We start from the raw sequence: 24,274 nt of genomic DNA, 5'->3' as shown, positions 1-24,274 counted from the left end.
TGATCATGAATTACGAATTAATGACTTCCAGATTCTCGGGAGCAGCAGGACAAGAGTTGGTGGAGGTCAGGAAGGAAGGGGCGGAGGTCAGGCAAGTGAAAGGGCAAGTTCCGAGCAGACGCCAGGAAGTATTTCTTTACATGGAGGGTGATGGGCAGCAGGCGAAGGGGGGTCGGGGTTGGGGCCAGGACATTGAAACCATTTAAGGACACAGCTGGACACGGGAGTGGGAAGGCGCTGGGAATGGCCATGTGGGAGGATGGGGTCCTTAATCCAGACCTACCTGGTGATTGATGATTGCAGAATTTCTGCACAAGATAAAAGTGCCTTTTAAAAGCTACCTGCTTGCTGCAATTACCAGACAAATGGGTTTGCCTGTCACTGCTTTTCAGAGAGAGTTTTCTCAGCACATGTTCAAACGTGATCTGGTATCTGTGATCCATAGATGAAAGGGAGTACAATAGAACAGCAAACGTTCAAATAAATGAGATGAGTACATAATTACTGTCTCCCTTCAGCCCCGCCTGCACTCTTGCAGGTTTCCTACCGCTCTGTGCTAGGTTTCTGTAACACAACCATTGCAGCCACCCCCAGCATCTCTGCCCCCGGCCCCATCACTTCCTCCTCCCCGGCCCCAACACCTGCCTCCCCCCGACCCGAACACCTCCCCCCCCCCGGCCCCAACACCTGCCTCCCCCCACCCCCCCGCCCCAACACCACCTCCACCCCTCCCCCGCCCCAACCCCAACACCTGCCTCCCCCCCACCCCCCAGCCCCAACACCTGCCTCCCCCCGGCCCCCACACCTCACCCCGCCCACCCCCCTGAACACCTCCCTGCTCCAACACCTTCCCCCCCCCCCGGCCCCAACACCTTCCCCCCCGGCCCCAACACCTGCCTCCCCCCACCCACCCCCATCTCCCGGCCCCAACACCTCACCACCCCCCCGACCCCAACACCCCCCCGGCCGCGGCACCTCCCCCCGGTCCCCCACCACCCCCAGCACGTGGTGACCCAGCAACAGAGAGTGCAGGCAGCAGTGTGTACCTAAGACCAGTCTCACCACAGGCCCTGGTCACAGCTCCCAACCCCTGAATATTCACTCTGATTCCAGTCCCACACTTTCAATGCCCAGAACTTAAAATCGGGTATTGGGTGCGTATGGGTTTGACCTGGTGGAACAGCGAGTTGGGATCTTTCGATCTGGCCGTCGCTCTACCTGATCGAATGACAACTACTTGTATTTGTATAGCGCCTTTAATGTCGTAAAACATCCCAAGCTGCTTCACAGGAACGTTTTCAGACAGAATTAGACACTGAACCACACAAGAAGATATCAGTGCAGGTGACTGGTCAAAGAGGTAGGTTTTAAGGAGTGTCTTAAAGGAGGAAAGAGAGGTAGGGAAGCAGAGATGTTTAGGGAGGTAGTTCCAGAGTTTGAGCCCAGACATCAAAACTTCAGAACGAGCATGTGTTCTCAAATCACTGATCATTCACCACACAAACCTCATTCCACTCAGGCGCTTTTGACACCGTTATTCTGAATGCATCAACAACACCAACAACTTGTATTTATATAGCGCCATTATCGTAGTGAAACGTCACAGGAGTATTATGAGATTTTTTTTTTTAAATTGACACCGAGCTGCATAAGGAGAAATTAGGGTAGGTGACCAAAAGCTTGGTCAAAGTGGTACGTTTTAAGAAGCGTCTTGAAGGAGGAAAGAGAGGTAGAGAGGCGGAGAGGTTTAGACAGGGAGTTCCAGAGCTTGTGGCTTCGGCAACAGAAGACACGGCCACCAATGGTTGAGCGATTATAATCAGGGATGGTCAAGAGGACAGAATTCGAGGAGCGCAGATATCTCGGGGAGTGGGGGGGGGGGGGGGAGGTTTGTGGGGCTGGAGGAGATTACAGAGATAGGGAGGGGCAAGATAAGGATGAGAATTTTGAAATCAAGGAGTTGCTTAACCGGGAGCCATTGTAGGTCAGCAAGCACAGGTGAGCAGGACTTGGTGCGAGTTAGGACACGGGCAGCTGAGTTTTGGATGACCTCTAGATTACGTAGGGTAGAATGTGGGAAGCCAGCCAGGAGTGCGTTGGAATTGTGAAGTCTAGAGGTAACAAAGGCACAGAAATTCTGCTGGTTGTCATGTGAGCTTCTGCGCTGATTTCATTGTAATGATCTCAGTAACTCCTTCATGCAAAATAGTGTACAAATACATGGCCCCACGAAGAGAGAGTATCGAGCTCGCTGGCATTCCCAGTGAGCCCTCACACAGCCCCTGCTTCCCCGGCTCAGTGGATCACACTCTCGCCTCAGAGACGGGTCGTGGGTTCAAGTCCCACTGCGGGACATGAGCACAAAATCCAGGCTGACACTCCAGTGCAGTACTGAAGGAGTGCTGCACTGTCGGAGGTGCCATCTTTCGGATGATACGTCAAAACTGATCTCCCAGTTGATCGTTCAGATTATACATCTGCCCTCTCAGATGTATGCAAAAGATTCCATGGACCTATTTTGACGAACAGGGACATTCTCTCCGGTGTCCTGGCCAATATTTATTCTTCAACCGACACCACTAAAAAAAAGATAATCTGATCACGATCACATTGCTGTTTGTGGCACCTTGCTGTGCGTAAATTGGCTGCCATGTTTCCTACATTAAAACAGTGACTACATTTGGAACTACACTTGAGGGGGGGAGGAGTGGATGAGCTCAATCCCCGATCCCGGGGCGGAGTGGCGATCCCGGAAAGGTGTTCCAGGCCCAGGCGGGAGTGTGGGCTGATGGGTGAGCTTCGGGGCTGAGAGGAAGTTCTCTTGCTGCTCCCGGCCCAAAAGGATTGCTCCCCGAGCCGAGGCCGTCGCATCGCAGCCCCCGGGAATCCCGAGCCCCCGAATCCGCGGCCGCCTGCAAAACTGGTTAAGGGAGAGGCCTCAGCCCTCATTATCATATGTAAATTTTCAACCCGCCTCCTAGCAACGGGTTGGCAGGCCGCACCCCCTTCCCGCGTGGGTGAAAGGTGAAAGTGGGCCGTTGAGGCGGGTCAGGATTTACATTTTTTTAAACTTTCTCTTTCTTTTAAAATAATTTTTAAACAATGGGGTACAAGTTATTCCACAGCTATACAAAACCCTGGTTAGATCACACCTGGAGCACTGTGAGCAGTTCTTGGCACTACACCTTAGGAAGGATATATTGGCCTTGGAGGGAGTGCAGCGTAGGTTTCCCAGAATGCTACCCGGACTCCAAGGGTGTATTCCTTGGAAGTTAGAAAGTTAAGGGCTGATTTAATCGAAGTTTTCAGGATATTAAAGGGAACTGAGAGGGCAGATATAGAGAAACTATTTCTGCTGGTTGGAGAATCTAAGACTTGGGGACAATGCCTAAAAATTAGAACCAGGCCTTTCAGGAGTGTAGTTAGGAAACACTTCTACACGCAAAGGGTGCTTGAAGTTTAGAACTCTCTTCCACTAATGACAGTAGATGCTGGGTCAATTGTTAATTTTAAATCAGATTGATAGATTTTTGTTGGTTAATCAAGGGATATGGAGTTAGGTCACAGATCAGCCATGGTCTCAATGAATGGCAGAACGGGGCTAAATGGCCTCCTCCTCTTCCTATACTCAACTCCGAGAAATCATTTCAGTTTTAGGGCCCCATTTAACGAGTCCATGTGGTCAGTGTAGACGCTGACTCGTTGTTAGCACACATCAGAAAATGGCAGGCCGCATACCTGGGCTTTACCAACGTGCCCCAGCTGTGGGTCACGTTCGTCACTCCCAGACCATAGGAAGTTTAGGCTTTAGTCTGTCTTTGGGCCTGGAGGTTTAGTCACTTTATTTAAAGTGGAAGAAATTTTAGTTTTAACCTGCAGGCTGAGGGGGGAATCATGTTAACGTTAGGCTTTTACTTTCTATATGTGCCTCCTGAAATGCTTTTCAATATTTATGTTTCCAAAAAGGACTCAATTATTGGCCCTGTGTTGGTGTTTGCCCTGCGTTTGGTATTGGCATTGCTCCAGAGATTCGGGCCAGGGTTGTATAACACCTGGGTGGGAAGTGGTCGAAAATCGAGAGGCCCGAAGGCCAGCAGCGGGTAAGTGGTAAGATCGACTGCTGAGATGTTCCGCAAATGGGGCGGGGGAGGCGGGTTCACAGCAGGGGAGGCCCAAGCTTTCCTCCTAGGGTCCAGTGGACCTCTCCTGCTACTTGCCCTCCACGAGGAAAGTAAATTATATTTTGGGGTCTCTTCCAGCCACAATCCATTTCCTCACTGGATTGGGCCTGGCGAGAAACTCGCTGCCGCTTCCCGCTCACGCCCCTGGTACAAATTGTAGTCGGGCCCAGGTGACGTCATCGCGACCAGATGTGCAGATGTCAAGAAGGACCCCGCCGGCTTTGGGCAGCTGGCTTGCCGCCTGCTCAGGAGAGCAGGTGAAGATCCGAACCAGGTCTTTCCCAGTGGGTAAAGAAAGACTTGGATTTATATAGTGCCTTTCACGACCACCGGACGCCTCAAAGCACTTTACAGCCAATGAAGTACTTTTGGAGTGTAGTCACTGTTGTAATGTGGAAAACGCAGCAGCCAATTTGCACACAGCAAGCTCCCACAAACAGCAATATGATAATGACCAAATAATCTGGAGGTCTTTTTGTTTTGGTGATTGAGGGATAAATATTGGCCAGGACACCGGGGATAAGTCCCCTGCTCTTCTTCAAAATAGTGCCATGGGATCTTTAACATCCACCTGAGAGAGCAGACAGGGCCTCAGTTCAAAGTCTCATCTGAAAGACGGCACCTCCGACAGTGCAGCATTCCCTCAACACTGCACTGGAGTGTCAGCCTAGATTATTTTGTGCCAAGTCCATGGAGTGGGTCTGGAACGCTCAATCTTCCGGCTCAGAGGCGAGTGTACTACCCACTGAGCCACTGGTGAGTATCTGGGACGATTTTAACTGCCCACCCGCTCGGTTTCCGTCGTAAAAAAATCGCCCCCTTGGTTTCATTGCACTCACTATTCATGTGCCCACAAGCGATGCGGAAAAATAATAAACTGGGTCTTGAATGAATATAGACATTTCATTCCTCCAGTTCAGTCCCTAACATGTGGTCCAGAAGCCATGGACACTGATCTATCTTGGTTTAGTCTGATAGATCATTTTGATCTTGTCTCTTTATCTTGACTTACAGTTTAGTGTGCATAAGACATTTAGTTCCATCTTTGATAAAATTTAGTTCCAACATTAATAGATTAAGTGAGTGTTCCAAACTGTGGCAGATGGAATTCAATGTGGGAAAGAGTGGTGTCATCCTCTTTGGATTCAAGTTGGATCAGAGTATTTTCTAAATGGCAAGGAACTGTGGAGGAGCAGAGAGATTTAGGGGCCCAAGTACAGAAATCACCAAAAGCTAGTGGACAGGTACAAAAAAATAAATAAAATACTAATGGAATGTTGGCCTTTATTTCAAGAGGGTTGGAATACAAAGGTCTGCAAGTTGTGTTTCAGTTATACAGAGCTCTAGTTAGACTACATCTGAAGCACTGCGTTCAGTTCTGGGCTCCACAGGAAGGGTATTTTGGCTTTGGAGGGGGTGCAGTGCAGATTCATCAGTATGATACCAGGGCTAAAAGGATTAAATTATGAGGAAAGGTTGCACAGACTAGGCTTGTATTCCCTCGAGTATAGAAGATTAAGGGGTGATCCAATTGAGGTGTTCAAGATGATTAAAGCATTTGATAGGGTAGATAGAAAGAGAAACTGTTTCCTCTGGTGGGGGGAGTCCAGAACAAGGGGCACAACCTTAATACAAGAGCCAGGCCGTTCAGGGGTGATGTCAGGAAGCACTTCTTCACACAAAGGGCAGTGGAGTCAGGAACTCTTTCCCCCCCCCCCCCCCCCCACCCCCCACAAATACTGTTGGGACTCATCATCATCGGCAGTCCCTCGGAATCCAGGACGACTTGCTTCCACTCCTGAAGTGAGTTCTTTGGTGGCTGAACAGTCCGATACGAGAGCCACAAACTCTGTCACAGGTGGGACTAGGCCAAGTGTAAATCTCAAAATGAGATTGATAGATTTAGGTAAAGATATTAAGGGTTATGGAACCAAGGCGGGTAGATGGAGTTAAGATATAGATCAGCTGTGATCGAGTAGAATGGCAGAACAGACTCAAGGGGTTGAATAGCCTGCTCATGCTTTTATTTTCCTAACATTAAGTTATTGATAAAAAAGTAAAATCATTTATTGAATTTTTTTACCTCCTGATTATAACTTAAAAAAGGCTGTTGCCTGTGGGTCAGTACTCCAGCCTCAAATAGCCACCAATCTCAGTCACAAGTAGCCTAGTAACCCAACCCAAAGTACACAATTGGTGGAAAGCCAATTTTACTAAGCTGAGATGTGATTTAGCAAAAGTGGACTGGAAACAGCTACTGGAAGGTAAATCAGTGTCAGAACAGTGGGAGGCATTCAAGGAGGAGATAGTGAGAGTTCAGAACAAATATGTTCACACAAAGAAACTGGGTGGGACTCCCAAATCTACAGCCCTCTGGATGTCAAGGGGCGGATCAAGCAAAAAGGGGAAGCTTATGTCAGATAGCGAGAGCTAAGTAATGCAGAAAACCTAGAGCAGTATAGAAAGTGCAGGGATGAAATTAAAAGGGAAATTAAGAAAGCAAAGCAACAGCATGAAAAAATATTGGCAAGTAAAATCAAGAAAACCCAAAGATGTTTTATAAATACATAAAGAGCAAGAGGATAACTAAATAAAGAGTAGGGCCTATTAGAAACCAAAAAGATAATTTGTGCGTGGAGGCTGAAGACATGGGTATGGTTCTTAATGAATACTTTGCGTCTGTCTTCACAAAAGAAAGGAACGATATAGACGCTGTAGTTAAAGAGGAGGAGGAGTGTGAAATATTAGATAAGATAAACATACTGAGAGAGGAAGGATTAAGGGGTTTAGCATCTTTGAAAGTAGATAAACTGCCAGGCCCAGATGAAATGTATCCCAGGCTGTTAAGAGAAGCAAGGAAGGAAATAATGAAGGCTCTGACCATCATTTTCCAATGCTCTCTGGCTACATTTATCTAGATTTTCAAAAGGCCTTCGATAAAGGTACCCCATAATGAATAAGGTCAGAGAATGCGGAGTCAGGGGACAAGTAGCAGAATGGATCGCTGGCTGGCTTCAAGACAGAAAGCAGAGTGTGAAAGTAAAGGGTAGCTATTCACAATGGCAAAAGGTGGATATTGGTGTTCCACAAGGATCAGTGCTGGAACCACTGCTGGTCACAATTTACATTAACGATTTAGACTTTGGAATCAAAAACACAATTTCGAAATTTGCGGATGATATCAAATTGGGGGGGGGGAATAGTCAATACTGCGGAGGACTGCAACAAATTACAGGAGGACATTAATAAACCGGCAGAATGAGCAAATAATTGGCAAATGAAGTTCAACACAGATAAATGTGAGGTAGTACATTTTGGTAGGAAGAATAGGAAGGTCACTTATTACTTGAAGGGTATGAGTCAAGGTAGAGGAAACAAAGGGATCTCAGAGTACAAATACACCATTAAAAGTTGCGCCCTGGTTAACAGAGCCATAAAAAAGGCAAACCAAGCACTAGGGTTTATTTCTAGAGAGAGAGAATTGAAAAGTAGGGAAGTTATGCTAACCTGTATAGAACCTTGGTTAGACCAGTACTGCGTACTGTTCTGGTCATATTATAAGAAGCATATAGAGGCATTGGAGAGGATGCAGAGAAGATTTACAAGGATGATACCAAAAATGCGAGTGTATCTCTATCAGGAAAGGATGAACAGGCTGGGTCTCTTTTCTCTTGAATAAAGAAGGCTGAGGGGTGACCTAATTGAGGTCTTTAAAATCATGAAAAGATTTTGATAGCGAGAGAATGTTTCCACTTGTGGGGAAGAGCATAACTAGAGGTCATCAATATAAGATAGTCACCAAGAAATTCAATAGAGAATTCAGAAGAAACTTCTTTACCCAAAGAATGGTGAGAATGTGGAACTCGCTACCACAGGGATTGGTTGAAGCGAATAGTATCGATGCATTTAAGGGGCGGCTAGATAAGCTTATGAGGGAGAAGGGAATAGAGGGTTATGCTGATAGATTTAGATGAGGAAAGACAGGAAGAGGATCAAGTGGAGCATAAATGCCGGCATGGACTGGTTGGGCCGAATGGCCTGTTTCTGTGCTGTATATCCTATGTAATCCTATTTAAGGTGTGGTGCCGGAAAACTAGAGGCCTGTTAACGTTGTTTAAAAAGGGAGAAAGGTATAGACCGAGTAATTACAGGCCAGTCAGCCTGGGCAAATTATTGGAATAAATTCTGAGGCACAGTATAAATCGTCATTTAGAAAGCATCTAATTAATGGAGGACAGTTAGTATGGGGATATAATTAATTAGTTTGCAGATACAAAAATTGGTTGTGTGCTTGATAGTGAGGATGAAAGCTGCAGAAAGATATCATTGGACTAGTCAGGTGGGCAGAAAGTGGCAAATGGAATTCAATCCAGAGAAGCGTGAGGTAAAGCATTTGGGGAGACTAACAAGGCAAGGGAATACACAATAGATGGTAAGGTAGTCAGAAGTGCAGAGGAACAGAGGGACCTTGGAGTGCACATCTATAGATCTCTGAAGGTAAGGTAGATAGGGTGGTTAAGATGGCGTATGGGATGATTTGCTTTATTAGCCGAGGCATAGAATATAAGAGCAAGGAGGTTATGCTAGAACTGTATAAAACTCTCGTTAGCCCACAGAGAGAGTACTGTATACAGATCTGGTCATCGCATTAAAGGAAAAATGTGATTGCACTAGAGAGGGTACAGAGGAGATTTACAAGGATGTTCTCCAGGACTGGAGAATTTTAGCTATGAGGGAATATTGGATAGGCTGGGTTTGTTTTCTTTGGAACAGAGGAGGCTGTGGTGAGTTGTATAAAATTATGAGGGGCCAAGACCTGCATAGAGAGGTCTTAAATGGAGTGGACTTAAGCAGAATGGTTTATTTGGGAATTTGGAAAGAGTGGGACTTCGGAGAAGAGGGGAAGATTAAAATCAATTTAAAAAGTAAACATAGATAAGTGAGATTTCTAATCGAAATAGTTTGAGTTTACTTCTACTCGATAGTTCAGAGTCTATTAACTAGAGGCATGGCAGGACAGCTCAGTCCCATGGAGTGCACATCCTGTGGCATGTGGGAAGTCCTGGACGCTTCGTGCAGCCTGGACAACTGCGTGTGCAGAAGGTGTCTCGTTTTGGAGCTTGAGCAGCAGCTGGAGTCACTGCGGTGCATCCGCGAGACTGAGAATTTTGAGGACAGCACGTTTCAGGAGGAGGTCACCCTGCAGCTTAAGAGTGTGCAGGCAGAGAAGAAATGGGTGACCACCAGACAGAAGAGGAGCACTAGGCAGGTTGTGCAGAAGTCCCCCGAGTCCATCTCGCTCTCCAACCAGTATTCTGTTCTGAGTACTGATGACACCGATGGTGCCTCTGGGGAGTGCAGGCCAGAGCCAAGTCCATGGCATCACGGGTGGCTCAGCTGCACAGTGTTGGGGGGGGGGGTTTGGAGGAAGAAAAATGGAAGAGCAATAGTGGTAGGGGATTCAATAGTTAGGGGAGTGGACAGACATTTCTGTGGCCACAGACGTGACTCCAGGATGGTATGTTGTCTCCCTGGTGCCAGAGTCAAGGAGGTCACAGAGTGGCTGCAGGGCATTCTGGGGAGAGGATGAACAGCCACAGGTCATGGTCCATATCGGGACCAATGACATAGGTAGAAAGAGGGATGAGGTCCTGCAGGCAGAGTTTAGGGAGCTAGGAGAGAGATTAAAAAGCAGGAACTCAAGGTAGCAATTTCCAGATTACTGCCGGTGCCACGTGCTAGTGAGTACAGAAATAGGAGGATAGAGAAGATAGCGTGGCTGGAGAGATGGTGCAGGTGGGAGGGCTTTAGATTCCTGAGGCATTGGGACCGTTTCTGGGGGTGGTGGGACCTGTACAAACTGGACGGATTGCATCTCAACAGAGCCGGGACCAGTATCCTCGCGGAAGGGTTTACTAGTGCTGTTGGGAAGAGTTTAAACGAGCTTGGCAGGAGGATGGGAACCGGAGAATAGATTCAGTGGGGAGAGAAGCAAAGCTGGAATTGGGCAACAGAGAAATAGAAGTAGAAAGTGAATTTGGAAGACAGAGGAAACAAGGGCTGGAAATAGACAATAGGCTAAATGGTATATACTTCAATGCAAGGAGTATAGGAAATAAGGCAGATGAGCTGAGAGCACAGATTGACACTTGGGAGTATGATATTATAGCTATTACTGAGACATGGCTGAAAGAAAGGCAGGTTCAGCTAAGCAAACATTTAAAAAGTCAAAGACTAAGGAGAAGGCAATAGAACGGGGTAGCACTGAGGGAAATGAAAACTAGAGCGTGACAGGATGGGACAGAATGTATAAACATAAAAGTGAATCAGAAAGTGGGGTCAAAGCAGGAAAAAAGGGTAAAAAAACAAATTAAAAAGATCTGTATCGGAATGCACGCAGCATTCGTAACAAAATAGATGAGTTGACGGCACAAATCGATACAAATGGGTATGATCTGATAACCATTACAGGGACGTGGTTACCAAGGCTGGGAACTAAATATTCAGGGGTATTTGACAATTCGGAAGGACGGACAGACAGAAAGGAAAAGGAGCTCTGTTAATCAAGGATGAGATCAGATGAGAAATATTGCATTGCATACTTCAAAGCAAGGAGTTTCCTATACTCCTTGCATTGAAGTATATTTCTCAATATCATTTAGTGAGAAATGATATTGGCTCAGAAGATCAAGATGTTGAATCAGTTTGGGTGCAGATAAGGAATAATAAGGGGAAAAGTCGCTGGTGGGCGTAGTCTATATGGCCCCTTACAGTAGCTACACTGTTGGATGGAGTATAAATCAAGAAATAATGGTGGCTTGTAAAAAAGGAACGGCAATAATCATGGGCAATTTTAACCTTCATATCGATTGGACAAAGCAAATTGGCCATGGCAGCCTTGAGAAAGAGTTCATAGTGTATCCGGGATAGTTTCCTTGAACAGTACATTGCGGAACCAACCAGGAAGCAGGCCATCTTAGATCTGGTACTGTGTAATGAGACAGGATTAATAAATGATCTCCTAGTAAAGGATCCTCGAGGCATGAGTGACCATAACATGGTTGAATTTCAAATTCAGTTGGAGGGTGAGAAAGTTGGATCTCTAACCAGTGTTCTAAGCTTAAATAAAGGAGACTACAAAGGTATGAAGGCAGAGTTGGCTAAACTGAGCCAGGAAAATAGATTAGAGAGTGGGACAGTTGATGAGCAGTGGCAGACACTTATGGAGATACTTCATAACTCACAACAAAAATATATCCCAATGAGAAGGAAAGACTGTAAGAGAAGGGATAACCATCCATGGCTAACTAAGGAAATAAGGGATGGTATCAAATTGAAAACAAGGGTATACAATGTGGCCAAGATTAGTGGGAGGCCAGAGGATTGGGAAACTTTTAAAAGCCAGCAAAGAACGACGAAAAAAATAATAGAGGGAAGATAGATTATGAAAGTAAACTAGCACAAAATATAAATCAGATAGTTAAAGTTTCTGCAGGTACATAAAAAGGAAAAGAGTGGCTAAAGTAAATGTTGGTCCCCTAGAGAATGAGACTGGGGAATTAATAATGGGGAACAGGGAAATGGCAGAGACTTTCAACAAATATTTAGTATTGGTCTTCACGGCAGAAGACACTAAAAACATCCCAATAGTGGATAATCAAGGGGTTATAGGGAGGGAGGAACTTAATACAACCACTATTACTAAAGAAGTAGTACTCGGTAAAATTAGATGGCTTGCATCCTAGGATCCTAAAAGTGGCTACAGAGATAGTGGATGCATTGGTTGTAATCTACCACAATTCCCTGGATTCTGGGGAGGTCCCAGCAGATTGGAAAACCACAATTGTAACACCCTTATTTAAAAAAGGAGGCAGACAGAAAGCAGGAAACTACAGACCAGTTAGCCTAACATCTGTCGTTGGGAAAATACTGGAGTCCATTATTAAGGAAGCAGCAGCAGGCCATTTGGCAAAGCATGATTCAATCAAGCAGATTCGGCATGGTTTTATGAAGGGAAAATCATGTTTGACAAATTTGCTGGAGTTCTTTGAGGATGTAATGAGCAGGATGGATAAGGGGGAACCAGTGGATGTGGTGTATTTGGATTTCCAGAAGGCATTCGGTAACATGCCACATAAAAGGTTACTGCACAAGATAAATTTCACGGGGTTGGGGATAATATATTGACATGGATAGAGGATTGGCTAACTAACAAAAAACAAAAAGTTGGGATAAACGGGTCATTTTCCAGTTGGCAAACAGTAACTAGTGGGGTGCCGCAGGGATCAGTGCTGGGGCCTCAACTATTTACGATCTATATTAATGACTTGGATGTAGGGACCGAGTATAATGTAGCCAAGTTTGCTGATGATACAAATATGGGTGAGAAAGCAAATTGTGAGGAGGATACAAAAAATCTGAAAAGGGATATAGGCAGGCTAAGTGAGTAGACAAAAATTTGGCAGAAAAAATAGAAAAGCAAATTAAAATTTTAAATGGAGAAAAACTGCAAAGTGCTTCAATCCGGGGAAACCGGAGGTCCTTGTGCATGAAACACAAAAAGTTAGTATGCAGGTACAGCAAGTAATCAGGAAGGCAAATGGAAACTTTATTGCAAGGGGGATAGAGTATAAAAGCAGAGAAGTCCTGCTACAACTAGTTTTGGTCTCCGTATTTAAGGAAGGATATACTTGCATTGGAGGCTGTTCAGAGAAGGTTCACTCGGTTGATTCCGGAGATAAGGGGGTTGACTTATGAAGATAGGTTGAGTAGGTTGGGCCTATACACATTGAAGTTCAGAAGAATGAGAGGTGATCTTATCGAAACAAATAAGTTAATGAGAGGATATTTCCACTCATAGGGGAAACTAAAACTAGGGGGCATAGTCTCAGAATAAGGGGCTGCCCATTTAAAACTGAGATGAGGAGGAATTTCTTCTCTCAGAGGGTTGTAAATCTGTGGAATTCTCTGCCCCAGAGAGCTGTGGAGGCTGGGTCATTGAATATATTTAAGGCGGATAGAGACAGATTTTTGAGCGATAAAGGAATAAAGGGTTATGGGGAGCGGGCAGGGAAGTGGAGCTGAGTCCTTGATCAGATCAGCCATGATATTATTAACTGGTGGAGCAGGCTCAAGGGGTCAAATGGCCTACTCCTGCTCCTATTTCTTGTGTTCTTGTGTATGGCAGCTCAACGTAGCTGGTTATAGGGTTTTCAGATGGGAGAGCGAGGGGGGTAAAAAAGGAGTGAGTGGGGTCGCAGTATTGATTTAAGAAACAATTAAAGCTGTGAGAAGGGATGATATGTTAGAGGGTCATCAGATGAGCCATATGTGTTGAATTGAAGAACAAACAAGGGGCGATCACACTACTGGGAGTGTACTATAGACTCCCAAAACAGTCAGAGGGAGATAGAACAACAAATATTTGTGCAAATTGCAAAAACTATAGAGCTGTTACAGTGCAGGATTTCAACTACCCTAATATTAACTGGGAAAAAAGGTAGTGTGAATGGTACAGAAGGTGTGGAATTCCTAAAATGCATTCAGGAGAACTTCTTTAGCCAATATGTAACAAATCCAACAAGGGAGGGGCTGGTTCTGGACTTAGTTTGGGGGAATGAAGAAGGGCAGGTGGAAGGGGTATCAGTGGGCGAGCATTTTAGTGCTAGTGATCATAATTCAGTAAGATAAAGGGTAGTTATGGTAAAGGATAAAGGGGGACCAGGAATAAAAGTTCTCAATTGGGGTAAAGCCAATTTTGCTCAGCTGTGATGGGATTTGGCCAAAGTGGACTGGAAATGGCTACTTGATGGTAAATCAGTGTCAGAGCAGTGGGAGGCATTCAATGAGATCCTGAGGGTACAGAGCAAGTATATTCCCTTTAAAAAAAAGGGTGGGGCTAACACATTAGAGCCCCTTGGATGTCAAGGGACATACAGGATAAGATAAAGAAGTGCAGGGATGTAATTAAAAAAGATATCAGGAAGGCAAAGAGAGAGCATGAAAAAATGTTGGCAAGTAAAATCAGGGAAAACCCAAAGATGTTTTATAAATACATTAAGAGCAAGCAGATAACTAGAGAAAAAGTGGGGCCTAGTAGGAAATCTGTGTGTTGAGGCGGAAGACGTGGGTATGCTTCTTAATGAATACTTTGCATTTGTTTTCACAAAAGAGGGGCGATGCAGACTTTGCAATGAAGGAGGAGTGGTGTGAAATATTAGACGAGATAAACATAGTGAGAGAGGCAGTATTAAGGGGCATAGCAGCTTTGAAAATGGATAAATCCCCAGGCCCGGATTAAATGTATCCCAGACTGTTAAGAGAAGCAAAAGAGGAAACAGCAAAGGCTCTGACCATCATTTTCCAATCCTCTCTGGCTGCAGGTGTGGTGCCAGAGGACTGGAGGACTGCAAATGTTGTAACTTTATTTAAAAAGGGAGAAAGGGATAGACTGAATAATTATAGGAATAACCTCGGTGGTGGGAAAATTATTGGAAAAAATCCTGAGGAACAGGATAAATCTTCATTTGGAAAGACATGGCTCAATCAAGGACAGTCAGCATTGATTTGTTAAGGGAAGGTCGTGTCTGACTAACTTGATTGAAATTTTCAAGGTGGTAACCAGGAGGGTCGATGAGGGCAGTACATATGATGAAGTAAATGGATTCTAGCAAAGCTTTTGATAAGGTTCCACATGACAGCCTGGTTACGAAAGTAAAAGCGCATGGGATCCAGGGCAAAGTGGCAAGTTGGATCCAAAATTGGCTCAGAGGCAGGCAGCAAAGGGTAATGGTTGATGTGTGTTTTTGTGACTGGAAGGCTGTATCCAATGGGGTTCCACAGGGCTCAGTACTGGGTCTCTTGCTTTTTGTGGTATATATCAATGACTTGGACTTGAATGTTGGGGCTATGATTAAAAAGTTTGCAGATGCCACAAAAATAGGCTGTGTAGTTGATAAAGAAGAAGAAAGCTGTGGACTGCAGGAAGATATCAATGTACTAGTCAGATGAGCAGAACATGGCAAATGGAATTCAATCCGGATAAGTGGGATGTAATGCATTTGGGAAGGTCAAACAAGGCAAGGGAATACACATGGGGGCCGAAATTGATGGCCTTACTGCCGACATTCCTCTTCGATTTGGTCTGGTGCGGGCTGGAGGGGAGAACCTCCGGGAACTTCCCATTGACGTCAGCAGACGGCCAAGTGGCGCAACTGACCTCTCGCCCACCGAGATGCCAGATTGGTGCGGGCGGGAGTCGACACCAGAACAGGTGGACCACTGCGAGTGGGCTGGTCTGTCCCCGATGGTGAATATGAAGAGCTGAAAAAAAAGGTTACTAAACAATTTTAAATTTTTTTCTTTACAGCGACTTATCTTGATGGGGTCCCCTGAAGGTCTTTCGATGTTTGTTTTTGTTTTATTTCATGCTTTTTATTTGCAGCTCTTCGACCCTCCCTGGGCCCAACTCCATCCTCGGCGGCATTTGGGCAGCAAGCGCCTTTGCCACCAAGAATGAGAGCTCCCTTCCGCTGCCGCCCAGATTGACGGCGCATGTCCCTCTATTGCCGCCAGCTGCCCTTTCAAGGACCTTTTTGCCGAAAACCCCGCCCAGAGTACAGTCAGGTATATCGGCGGCCATCGGCAGTCCTTTGGGCGGCACTTGCCCTTCACCAATTTCGGCCTCATTAAATGGTACGACACTGAAAAGTGTGGAGGAACAAAAGGACCTTGGAGTGTAGGTCCACAGATCCTTGAAGGTAGCATACCAGATAGATAAGGTGGTTAAAAAGGCATATGGAATACTTGCTTTCATTAGTCAAGGCATGGAATACAAGAGCAAGGAGGTTATGCTTGAACTGTATAAAACACTGGTTAGGCTGCAGCTGGTCAGTTCAGGTCACCACATTGCAGGAAAGATGTGATTGCACTGGAAAGGGTACAGGGGAGATTTACAAGGATGTTGCCTGGACGGGAGAATTTTGGCTATGAGGAAAGATTGGAGATGCTGGATCTGTTTTCTTTGGAACAGAGGGGGCTGAGGGGAGACCTGATTGAGGTGTATAAAATTATGAGGGGCCTGGATAGAGTGGATTGGAAGGACCTGTTTCCCTTGACAGAAGGGTCAACAACCAGGGGGCACAGATTTAAAGTAATTGGAGGGAGGTTTAGGGGAGAGGGTGGTGAGGGTCTGGAACTCACTGCCTGAAAGGGTGGTAGAGGCAGAAAGCCTCACCACATTTAAAAGATACTTGGATGCGCACCTGAAGTGCTATAACGTGCAGGTATACGGACCAAGAGCTGGGATTAAGTTGGGTCGCTTCTTGGTCGGCCGGCACGGATATGATGGGCCGAATGGCCTCCTTCCGTGCTGTAAATTTCTATGATTCTATGACGATAGAGTGGATAGGAAGAACCTCTTTCCCCTATGCGGAGAGGTCAATAACCAGGGGGCATAGATTTAAAGTAATCGAAGGAAAAGAGGCTAGTTGAGGAGAACTTCTTTCACCCAGTGGGTGGTGGGAGTCTGGAACTCACTGCCTGAAAGACTGGTAGAGGCAGAAACTCTCATCGCATTTAAAAAGTACTTGGATATGCACTTGAAGTGCCGTAATCCAGAAGGCCACGGGTCAAAAGCTGGAAAGTGGGAGCAGGCTGGAGAGTTCTTTTTGGCCGGCACAGACACGATGGGCCAAAGGGCCTCCTTACATAGAAACATAGAAAATATGTGCAGGAGTAGGCCATTCGGCCCTTCTAGCCTGCACCGCCATTCAATGAGTTCATGGCTGAACATGCAACTTCAGTACCCCAATCCTGCTTTCTCGCCATATCCCTTGATCCCCCCTAGTAGTAAGGACTTTATCTAACTCCTTTTTGAATATATTTAGTGAATTGGCCTCAACAACTTTCTGTGGTAGAGAATTCCACAGTTCACCACTCTCTGGGTGAAGAAGTTTCTCCTCATCTCGGTCCTAAATGGCTTACCCCTTATCCTTAGACTGTGACCCCTGGTTCTGGACTTCCCCAACATTGGGAACATTCTTCCTGCATCTAATCTCTCTAAACCCATCAGAATTTTAAACGTTTCTATGAGGTGCCCTCTCATTCTTCTGAACTCCAGTGAATACAAGCCCAGTTGATCCAGTCTTTCTTGATAGGTCAGTCCCACCATCCCGGGAATCAGTCTGGTGAACCTTCGCTGCACTCCCTCAATAGCAAGAATGTCCTTCCTCAGGTTAGGAGACCAAAACTGTACACAATACTCCAGGTGTGGCCTCACCAAGGCCCTGTACAACTGTAGCAACACCCCCCTGCCCCTGTACTCAAATCCCCTCGCTATGAAGGCCAACATGCCATTTGCTTTCTTAACTGCCTGCTGTACCTGCATGCCATCCTTCAATGACTGATGTACCATGACACCCAGGTCTCGTTGCACCTCCCCTTTTCCTAATCTGTCACCATTCAGATAATAGTCTGTCTCTCTGTTTTTACCACCAAAGTGGATAACCTCACATTTATCCACATTATACTTCATCTGTCATGCATTTGCCCACTCACCTAACCTATCCAAGTCGCTCTGCAGCCTCATAGCATCCTCCTCGCAGCTCACACTGCCACCCAACTTAGTATCATCCGCAAATTTGGAGATACTACATTTAATCCCCTAGTCTAAATCATTAATGTACAGTGTAAACAGCTGGGGCCCCAGCACAGAACCTTGCGGTACCCCACTAGTTACTGCCTGCCATTCTGAAAAGTTCCCATTTACTCCTACTCTTTGCTTCCTGTCTGACAACCAGTTCTCAATCCACGTCAGCACATTATCCCCAATCCCATGTGGTTTAACTTTGCACATTAATCTCTTGTGTGGGACCTTGTCGAAAGCCTTCTGAAAGTCCAAATATACCACATCAACTGGTTCTCCCTTGTCCACTCTACTGGAAACATCCTCAAAAAATTCCAGAAGATTTGTCAAGCATGATTTCCCTTTCACAAATCCATGCTGACTTGGACCTATCATGTCACCTCTTTCCAAATGCACTGCTATGACATCCTTAATAATTGATTCCATCATTTTACCCACTACTGAGGTCAGGCTGACCGGTCTATAATTCCCTGTTTTCTCTCTCCCTCCTTTTTTAAAAATTGGGGTTACATTGGCAACCCTCCACTCGATAGGAACTGATCCAGAGTCAATGGAATATGTTGGAAAATGACTGTCAATGCATCCGCTATTTCCAAGGCCACCTCCTTAAGTACTCTGGGATGCAGTCAATCAGGCCCTGGGGATTTATCGGTCTTCAATCCCATCAATTTCCCCAACACAATTTCCCGACTAATAAGGATTTCCCTCAGTTCCTCCTCCTTACTAGACCCTCTGACCCCTTTTATATCCGGAAGGTTGTTTGTGTCCTCCTCAGTGAATACCGAACCAAAGTACTTGTTCAATTGGTCCGCCATTTCTTTGTTCCCCGTTATGACTTCCCCTGATTCTGACTGCAGGGGACCTACATTTGTCTTTACTAACCTTTTTCTCTTTACATATCTATAGGAACTTTTGCAATCCGTCTTAATGTTCCCTGCAAGCTTCTTCTCGTACTCCATTTTTCCTGCCCTAATCAAATCCTTTGTCCTCCTCTGCTGAGTTCTAAATTTCTCCCAGTCCCCGGGTTCGCTGCTATTTCTGGCCAATTTGTATGCCACTTCCTTGGCTTTAAGACTATCCCTGATTTCCCTTGATAGCCACGGTTGAGCCACCTTCCCTTTTTTATTTTTACGCCAGACAGGAATGTACAATTGTTGTAATTCATCCATGCGGTCTCTAAATGTCTGCCATTGCCCACCCACAGTCAACCCCTTAAGTATCATTCGCCAATCTATCCTAGCCAATTCACACATCATACCTTCAAAGTTAGCCTTCTTTAAGTTCTGGACCATTGTCTCTGAATTAACAGTTTCATTCTCCATCCTAATGCAGAATTCCACCATATTATGGTCACTCTTCCCCAAGGGACCTCGCACAATGAGATTGCTAATTAATCCTCTCTCATTACACAACACCCAGTCTAAGATGGCCTCCGCCCTAGTTGGTTCCTCGACATATTGGTCTAGAAAACCATCCCTTATGCACTCCAGGAAATCCTCCTCCACCGTATTGCTTCCAGTTTGGTTAGCCCAATCTATGTGCATATTAAAGTCACCCATGATAACTGCTGCACCTTTATTGCATGCACCCCTAATTTCCTGTTTGATGCCCTCCCCAACATCACTACTACTGTTTGGAGGTCTGTACACAACTCCCACTAACGTTTTTTGCCCTTTGGTATTCTGCAGCTCTTCCCATATAGATTCCACATCATCCAAGCTAATGTCCATTCTAACTATTGCATTAATCTCCTCTTTAACCAGCAATGCTACCCCACCTCCTTTTTTTTAAATTCTATCCTTCCTGAATGTTGAATACCCTTGGATGTTGAGTTCCCAGCCCTGATCATTCTGGAGCCATGTCTCCGTAATCCCAATCACATCATATTTGTTGACATCTATTTGCACAGTTAATTCATCCACCTTATTACGGATACTCCTTGCATTAAGACACAAAGCCTTCAGGCTTGTTTTTTTAACACCCTTTGTCCTTTTAGAATTTTGCTGTACAGTGGCCCTTTTTGTTCTTTGCCTTGGGTTTCTCTGCACATAAAATTCTGATGGGATGGAAAGGTTAGATATCTGTGATTCTATGGGTACCTCAGCCACAGCTGTTCCCCACCAAAGAAAGAAACTTACCAGAAATAAATAAACCACCTGCACGAACAGTGCTCGATATAGAACTGATCAGTGAACCAAAGAGGCTGCAGTGTGGATAAAGCATGTATCCCAGGGGCCAGGTCGTGTTATAACGGTGGAAGTTCCGCTGTCCTGTCACTAGAGTTTAGAAGAATGAGAGGGGATCTCTTTGAAACGTATAAAATTCCCACGAGGTTGGATAGACTGGATGCGGGGAAGATGTTTCCCCTGGCTGGGAAGTCTAGAGCAAGGGATCACAGTCTCGGGATACGGGGTAGGAAATTTAGGACCGAGATGAGGAGAAATGTTTTTCACTCAGAGGTTGGTGAACCTGTGAAATTCTCTACCACAGAAGGTTGTGGAGGCCAAGTCACTGAATATATTTGAGAGAGATAGATACGAGGATTTCTAGACACAAAAGACATCAAGGGGTATGGGGAAAAAGCGGGAATATGGTGTTGAGATAGAGGATCAGCCATGATGGCCTTCATAGCGAGAGGATTTGAGTATAGGAGCAGGGAGGTCTTACTGCAGTTGTACAGGGCCTTGGTGAGGCACACCTTGAGTATTGTGTGCAGTTTTGGTCTCCTAATCTGAGGAAGGACATTCTTGCTATTGAGGGAGTGCAGCGAAGATTCACCAGACTGATTCCCGGGATGGCAGGACTGACATATGAAGAAAGACTGGATCGACTAGGCTTATATTCACTGGAATTTAGAAGAATGAGAGGGGATCTCATAGAAACATAAAATTCTGATGGGATTGGACAGGTTAGATGCAGGAAGAATGTTCCCAATGTTAGGGAAGTACAGAACCAGTGGTCACAGTCGAAGGATAAGGAGTAAGCCATCTAGGACTGAGATGAGGAGAAACTTTTTTTACCCAGAGAATTATGAATCTATGGAATTCTCTACCACAGAAAGTCGTTGAATCCAGTTTGTTGGATATATTCAAAAGGGAGTTAGATGTGGCCCTTATGGCTAAACTGATCAGGGGGTATGGAGAGAAGGCAGGAGTGGGGTACTGAAGTTGCATGATCAGCCATGATCATATTGAATGGCGGTGCAGACTCGAAGGGCCGAATGACCTACTACTGCTCTTATTTTCTATGTCAGTTTATATGACCTGAACCCCCACCCCCACCCCGGCTCCCAGATATGTGCGTTTCAAAGTTCCCTCTGCCCCGTGCATTCCACTGCATGCAGCTCACGCCAGCCTGCATGTAGTGCTGGTTCAGTCCAAGCCGCAGTGCCACCTTCACTCCAAGTGACTCCTCAGTACACCCGATAACCAGTGTGCAACTGGCAACCTCACACCGTACATTCTGCACTCACTCGCTCAGTCACACTCAAACTGATGTTGCTTCAATGGCAGTATTACAAAATACAAGACCGTCAATTGAGCTATGGAGGTACAAACAAGGGAACACGATCACAAAGTGTGTAAAGTTCCAGTCACTAATTCCGAGCAGATCCATGAGGATGATTCCTAGAGTTAGAGGAACGGGTAGGAAAACTGGGACTACTCAATCTTCACACGACAGGTCATGAAAATATGGAACTCCCATTCCCCAAAAAGCTGTCGAGGCTGGGGGTCAATTGAAAATCTCCAAACCGAGATCGATAGATTTTTGTTAGGCAATGATATTATGGGATACGGAACCAAGGCGGGTTGAATGGCGGAACAGGCTCGAATAGCCGACTCCTGTTCTGATGAAAGGAGCTGAACGAGAGTGGGGGAGCTTACAGAGGTAGATGAAGATGCTAAGTGGGACAGAGAAGATTAATTTAGGTCACAATTTCAAGTTAAACCACAACTGCAAGTGAAAGCATAGGGTACAAGCTGGGAAAAGGTAAGCTGAGCACTTTTCTTCACACAGAGTGAGGAACATCTGGAATGGGCTTTGGGTGAGATACTGAAGGCGAAATCTCCGGAGTCATTCAGAGACGCAGTTAGATGCTGTCAAGTGGGGGAGGGGAGTGGTGTGGTTGTAAGTTCCTGTTGAAGGGTGAAGCAGATGGGCCAAATGGCTTCCCTCATTTGTACTTACCATTGCGATTATTGACTAAGATGAATTATCAAGCCCGTGCATCACTGCTTCAATGCTCAGGTGAGATTCACCAACACCCAGAACCCTCATCTGTTGCCACTCCTTCATATCAGTGACTAACACACGGCCCTGGTACAATATTCTCCCCACTATTAAACCAAGGTCTCTGTCTGCCTTCTCAAGGTACAAGTAAAAGATCCCACAGCACTAATTTGAAGAAGAGCAGGGGAGTTCTCTCTGGTGTCCTAGTCAATAATTAGGCTGCAGCCAACATTAATAAAACAGCAGATTATATGGTCATTATCACATTGCTGCTTGTGGGAGCATGCTGTGCGCAAATTGGCTGCCGTGTTTCCTACATTACAACAGTAACTACACTTCAAAATACTTCATTGGCTGCAAAGTGCTTTGGGACATCTTGAGGTCGTGAAAGGCGCTATATAAATGCAAATTCTTTCTTTTCTTTTTCAACTCCTTGCCAGGTGGGCTGACCTGAAACAGTAATGGTGGCCGCATCCTGCCAACGCATCTTAAAATGGGTGAGGAGTTGGGCCCACGCAAGATATATCACCTGATTTATATCCAGTCAATGGCACAATGGAATAACTTGCAATGGCATTTTGTATCTAGTTTCTCAAGATTTTTTCGAACAAAGAAAAAAAGACTTGCATTTATATAGCGCCTTTAACAACCACCAAACATCTCAAAGCACTTTTTGAAGTGTAGTCACTGTTGTAATGTAGGAAACACAGCAGCCAATTTGTGCACAAGCAAGCTCCCACAAATAGCAATGCGATAAATGACCAGATAATCTGTTTTAATGATGTTGATTGAATAAAGATTGGCCAGGACACAGTGGATAACTCCCCAGCTCTTTTGAAATTGTGCTATGGGATCTTTTACGTCCACCTGAAGGAGCAGACGGGGCCTCACTTTAATGTCTCATCCGAAAGACGGCACCTCTGACAGTGCAGCACTCCCGCAATGCCGCGCTGGAGTGTTAGCCTAGATTTTTGTGCTTGGGTTCCTGCAGTGGGACTTGAACCCACAACCTCAGAGGCGAGAGTGCTACCCACTGAGCCACCGCAGAATACAACAAAGCATTTAAAAGATTTTGTGCCACAGGCAGCATCGTGTTTGCCCCAAAACATAAACGCCATGGAGTCAGGACAGCAAGAGTTTTTTTTTTGCAAACTGGCACTGAGGTTGTGTTCAATAACTCCCACCGAGGAAATAACGCTTCCAACTCTTCACTAACCCTCTGCAAGTGGTGGGCCCCACCAACACATCGCGGAGAACAGTTATAGGGGTCAGTGAACCCAATTAAAGAAGGAACCCGCAGCTGCACACAACCGGCACGGGTCTGACTGTTGCCCAAACACTACCAACCACTTGGCCTGGCCCACTTCGCTGGGGCACTTGCCCCTTTTAAAAGGGCCAAGCTGCCGGGTGATGTGCAGGGCGTTATGAGGCATGTCTCAATAAGACAGGCTGTTCACTAAAAGGCATTGTCATCATTAAAGCACCTTCTCCACAGTCTGCAGTTCCTTCCAACACTTTGATTTCATGCCCAACACAAAAAAAATCAAGTGAGTTTCTTCCCCTCCCCCTCATCACAAAAAAAAGTCACATCTGTTTTCACTCAGTTCGGGACATTCCTTCTGCTGGATTCAGCCATTAAACTAACTTTATTTCACACAAAAAATAAGTATGCAGCTTTAGTAAATGAAAGTTAAAAAGGCATCAAATGGTCCACATTGCGCTCTGAGAGGATTAACAGGGGCTTGCAATGAACGTTTGAGAGAAAGAGAAAAAAAAACCTTTGCTGCCCACTTTGTGTGTGTGTGTGTCTGGCAGCAGACAGTTAAACGTCTGAATGAAGAGATTTGTCTTTTCTTACCTGAGCTGGCGCAGCGCAATCCCGCGACAAGAAGGACAAGGCAGAGAGCGTTCAGCCCGGCGAGGGGAGGCTGGCAGCGGGAGCCGGTGCCCATGGCTGGCGGGGAGGGAGGGACTCACAGGCGGCGAGCTGAGCTGCGCTGAGCCCCGTCTTTCTCCGAGTGATTCAAATCTCCGAGAGAAGAGGCAGACACTGCGCGTCAGCAGCCCCGCAGAGCCAGAGCGCCACTCCGCAAACTCACTTCCACCCTGTACCGCTGCTGCACAAGTTGGGAGCAAAACTGGATCTTTCACTTTAAAAAAAAAGCTCACACTTACATCTTTTTACACTGTTTCTCCATTTTTATAAAAAGTTCTATTT

At 45.7% G+C, this 24,274-nt stretch overlaps 1 protein-coding gene across 1 annotated transcript in view; it reads right to left on the bottom strand.

Moving 5' to 3' along the window:
• The window catches only part of mrc2 (mannose receptor, C-type 2), a 317,669-nt gene extending 293,611 nt beyond the window's left edge, over window positions 1-24,058 (bottom strand). The window contains exon 1 of the mRNA XM_070864753.1: window positions 23,915-24,058. Within this exon, the coding sequence (XP_070720854.1) occupies window positions 23,915-24,008 (94 nt within the window). The 5' untranslated portion in view covers window positions 24,009-24,058. The remainder of the gene's footprint in view (window positions 1-23,914) is intronic.
• Between the last annotated feature and the right edge of the window lie 216 nt (window positions 24,059-24,274).

Source organism: Pristiophorus japonicus, chromosome 21 (assembly GCF_044704955.1).
Source record: "Pristiophorus japonicus isolate sPriJap1 chromosome 21, sPriJap1.hap1, whole genome shotgun sequence".
In the NCBI taxonomy this organism is placed as follows: domain Eukaryota; kingdom Metazoa; phylum Chordata; class Chondrichthyes; family Pristiophoridae; genus Pristiophorus; species Pristiophorus japonicus.
This window is presented reverse-complemented; position numbering and strand designations above follow the sequence as displayed.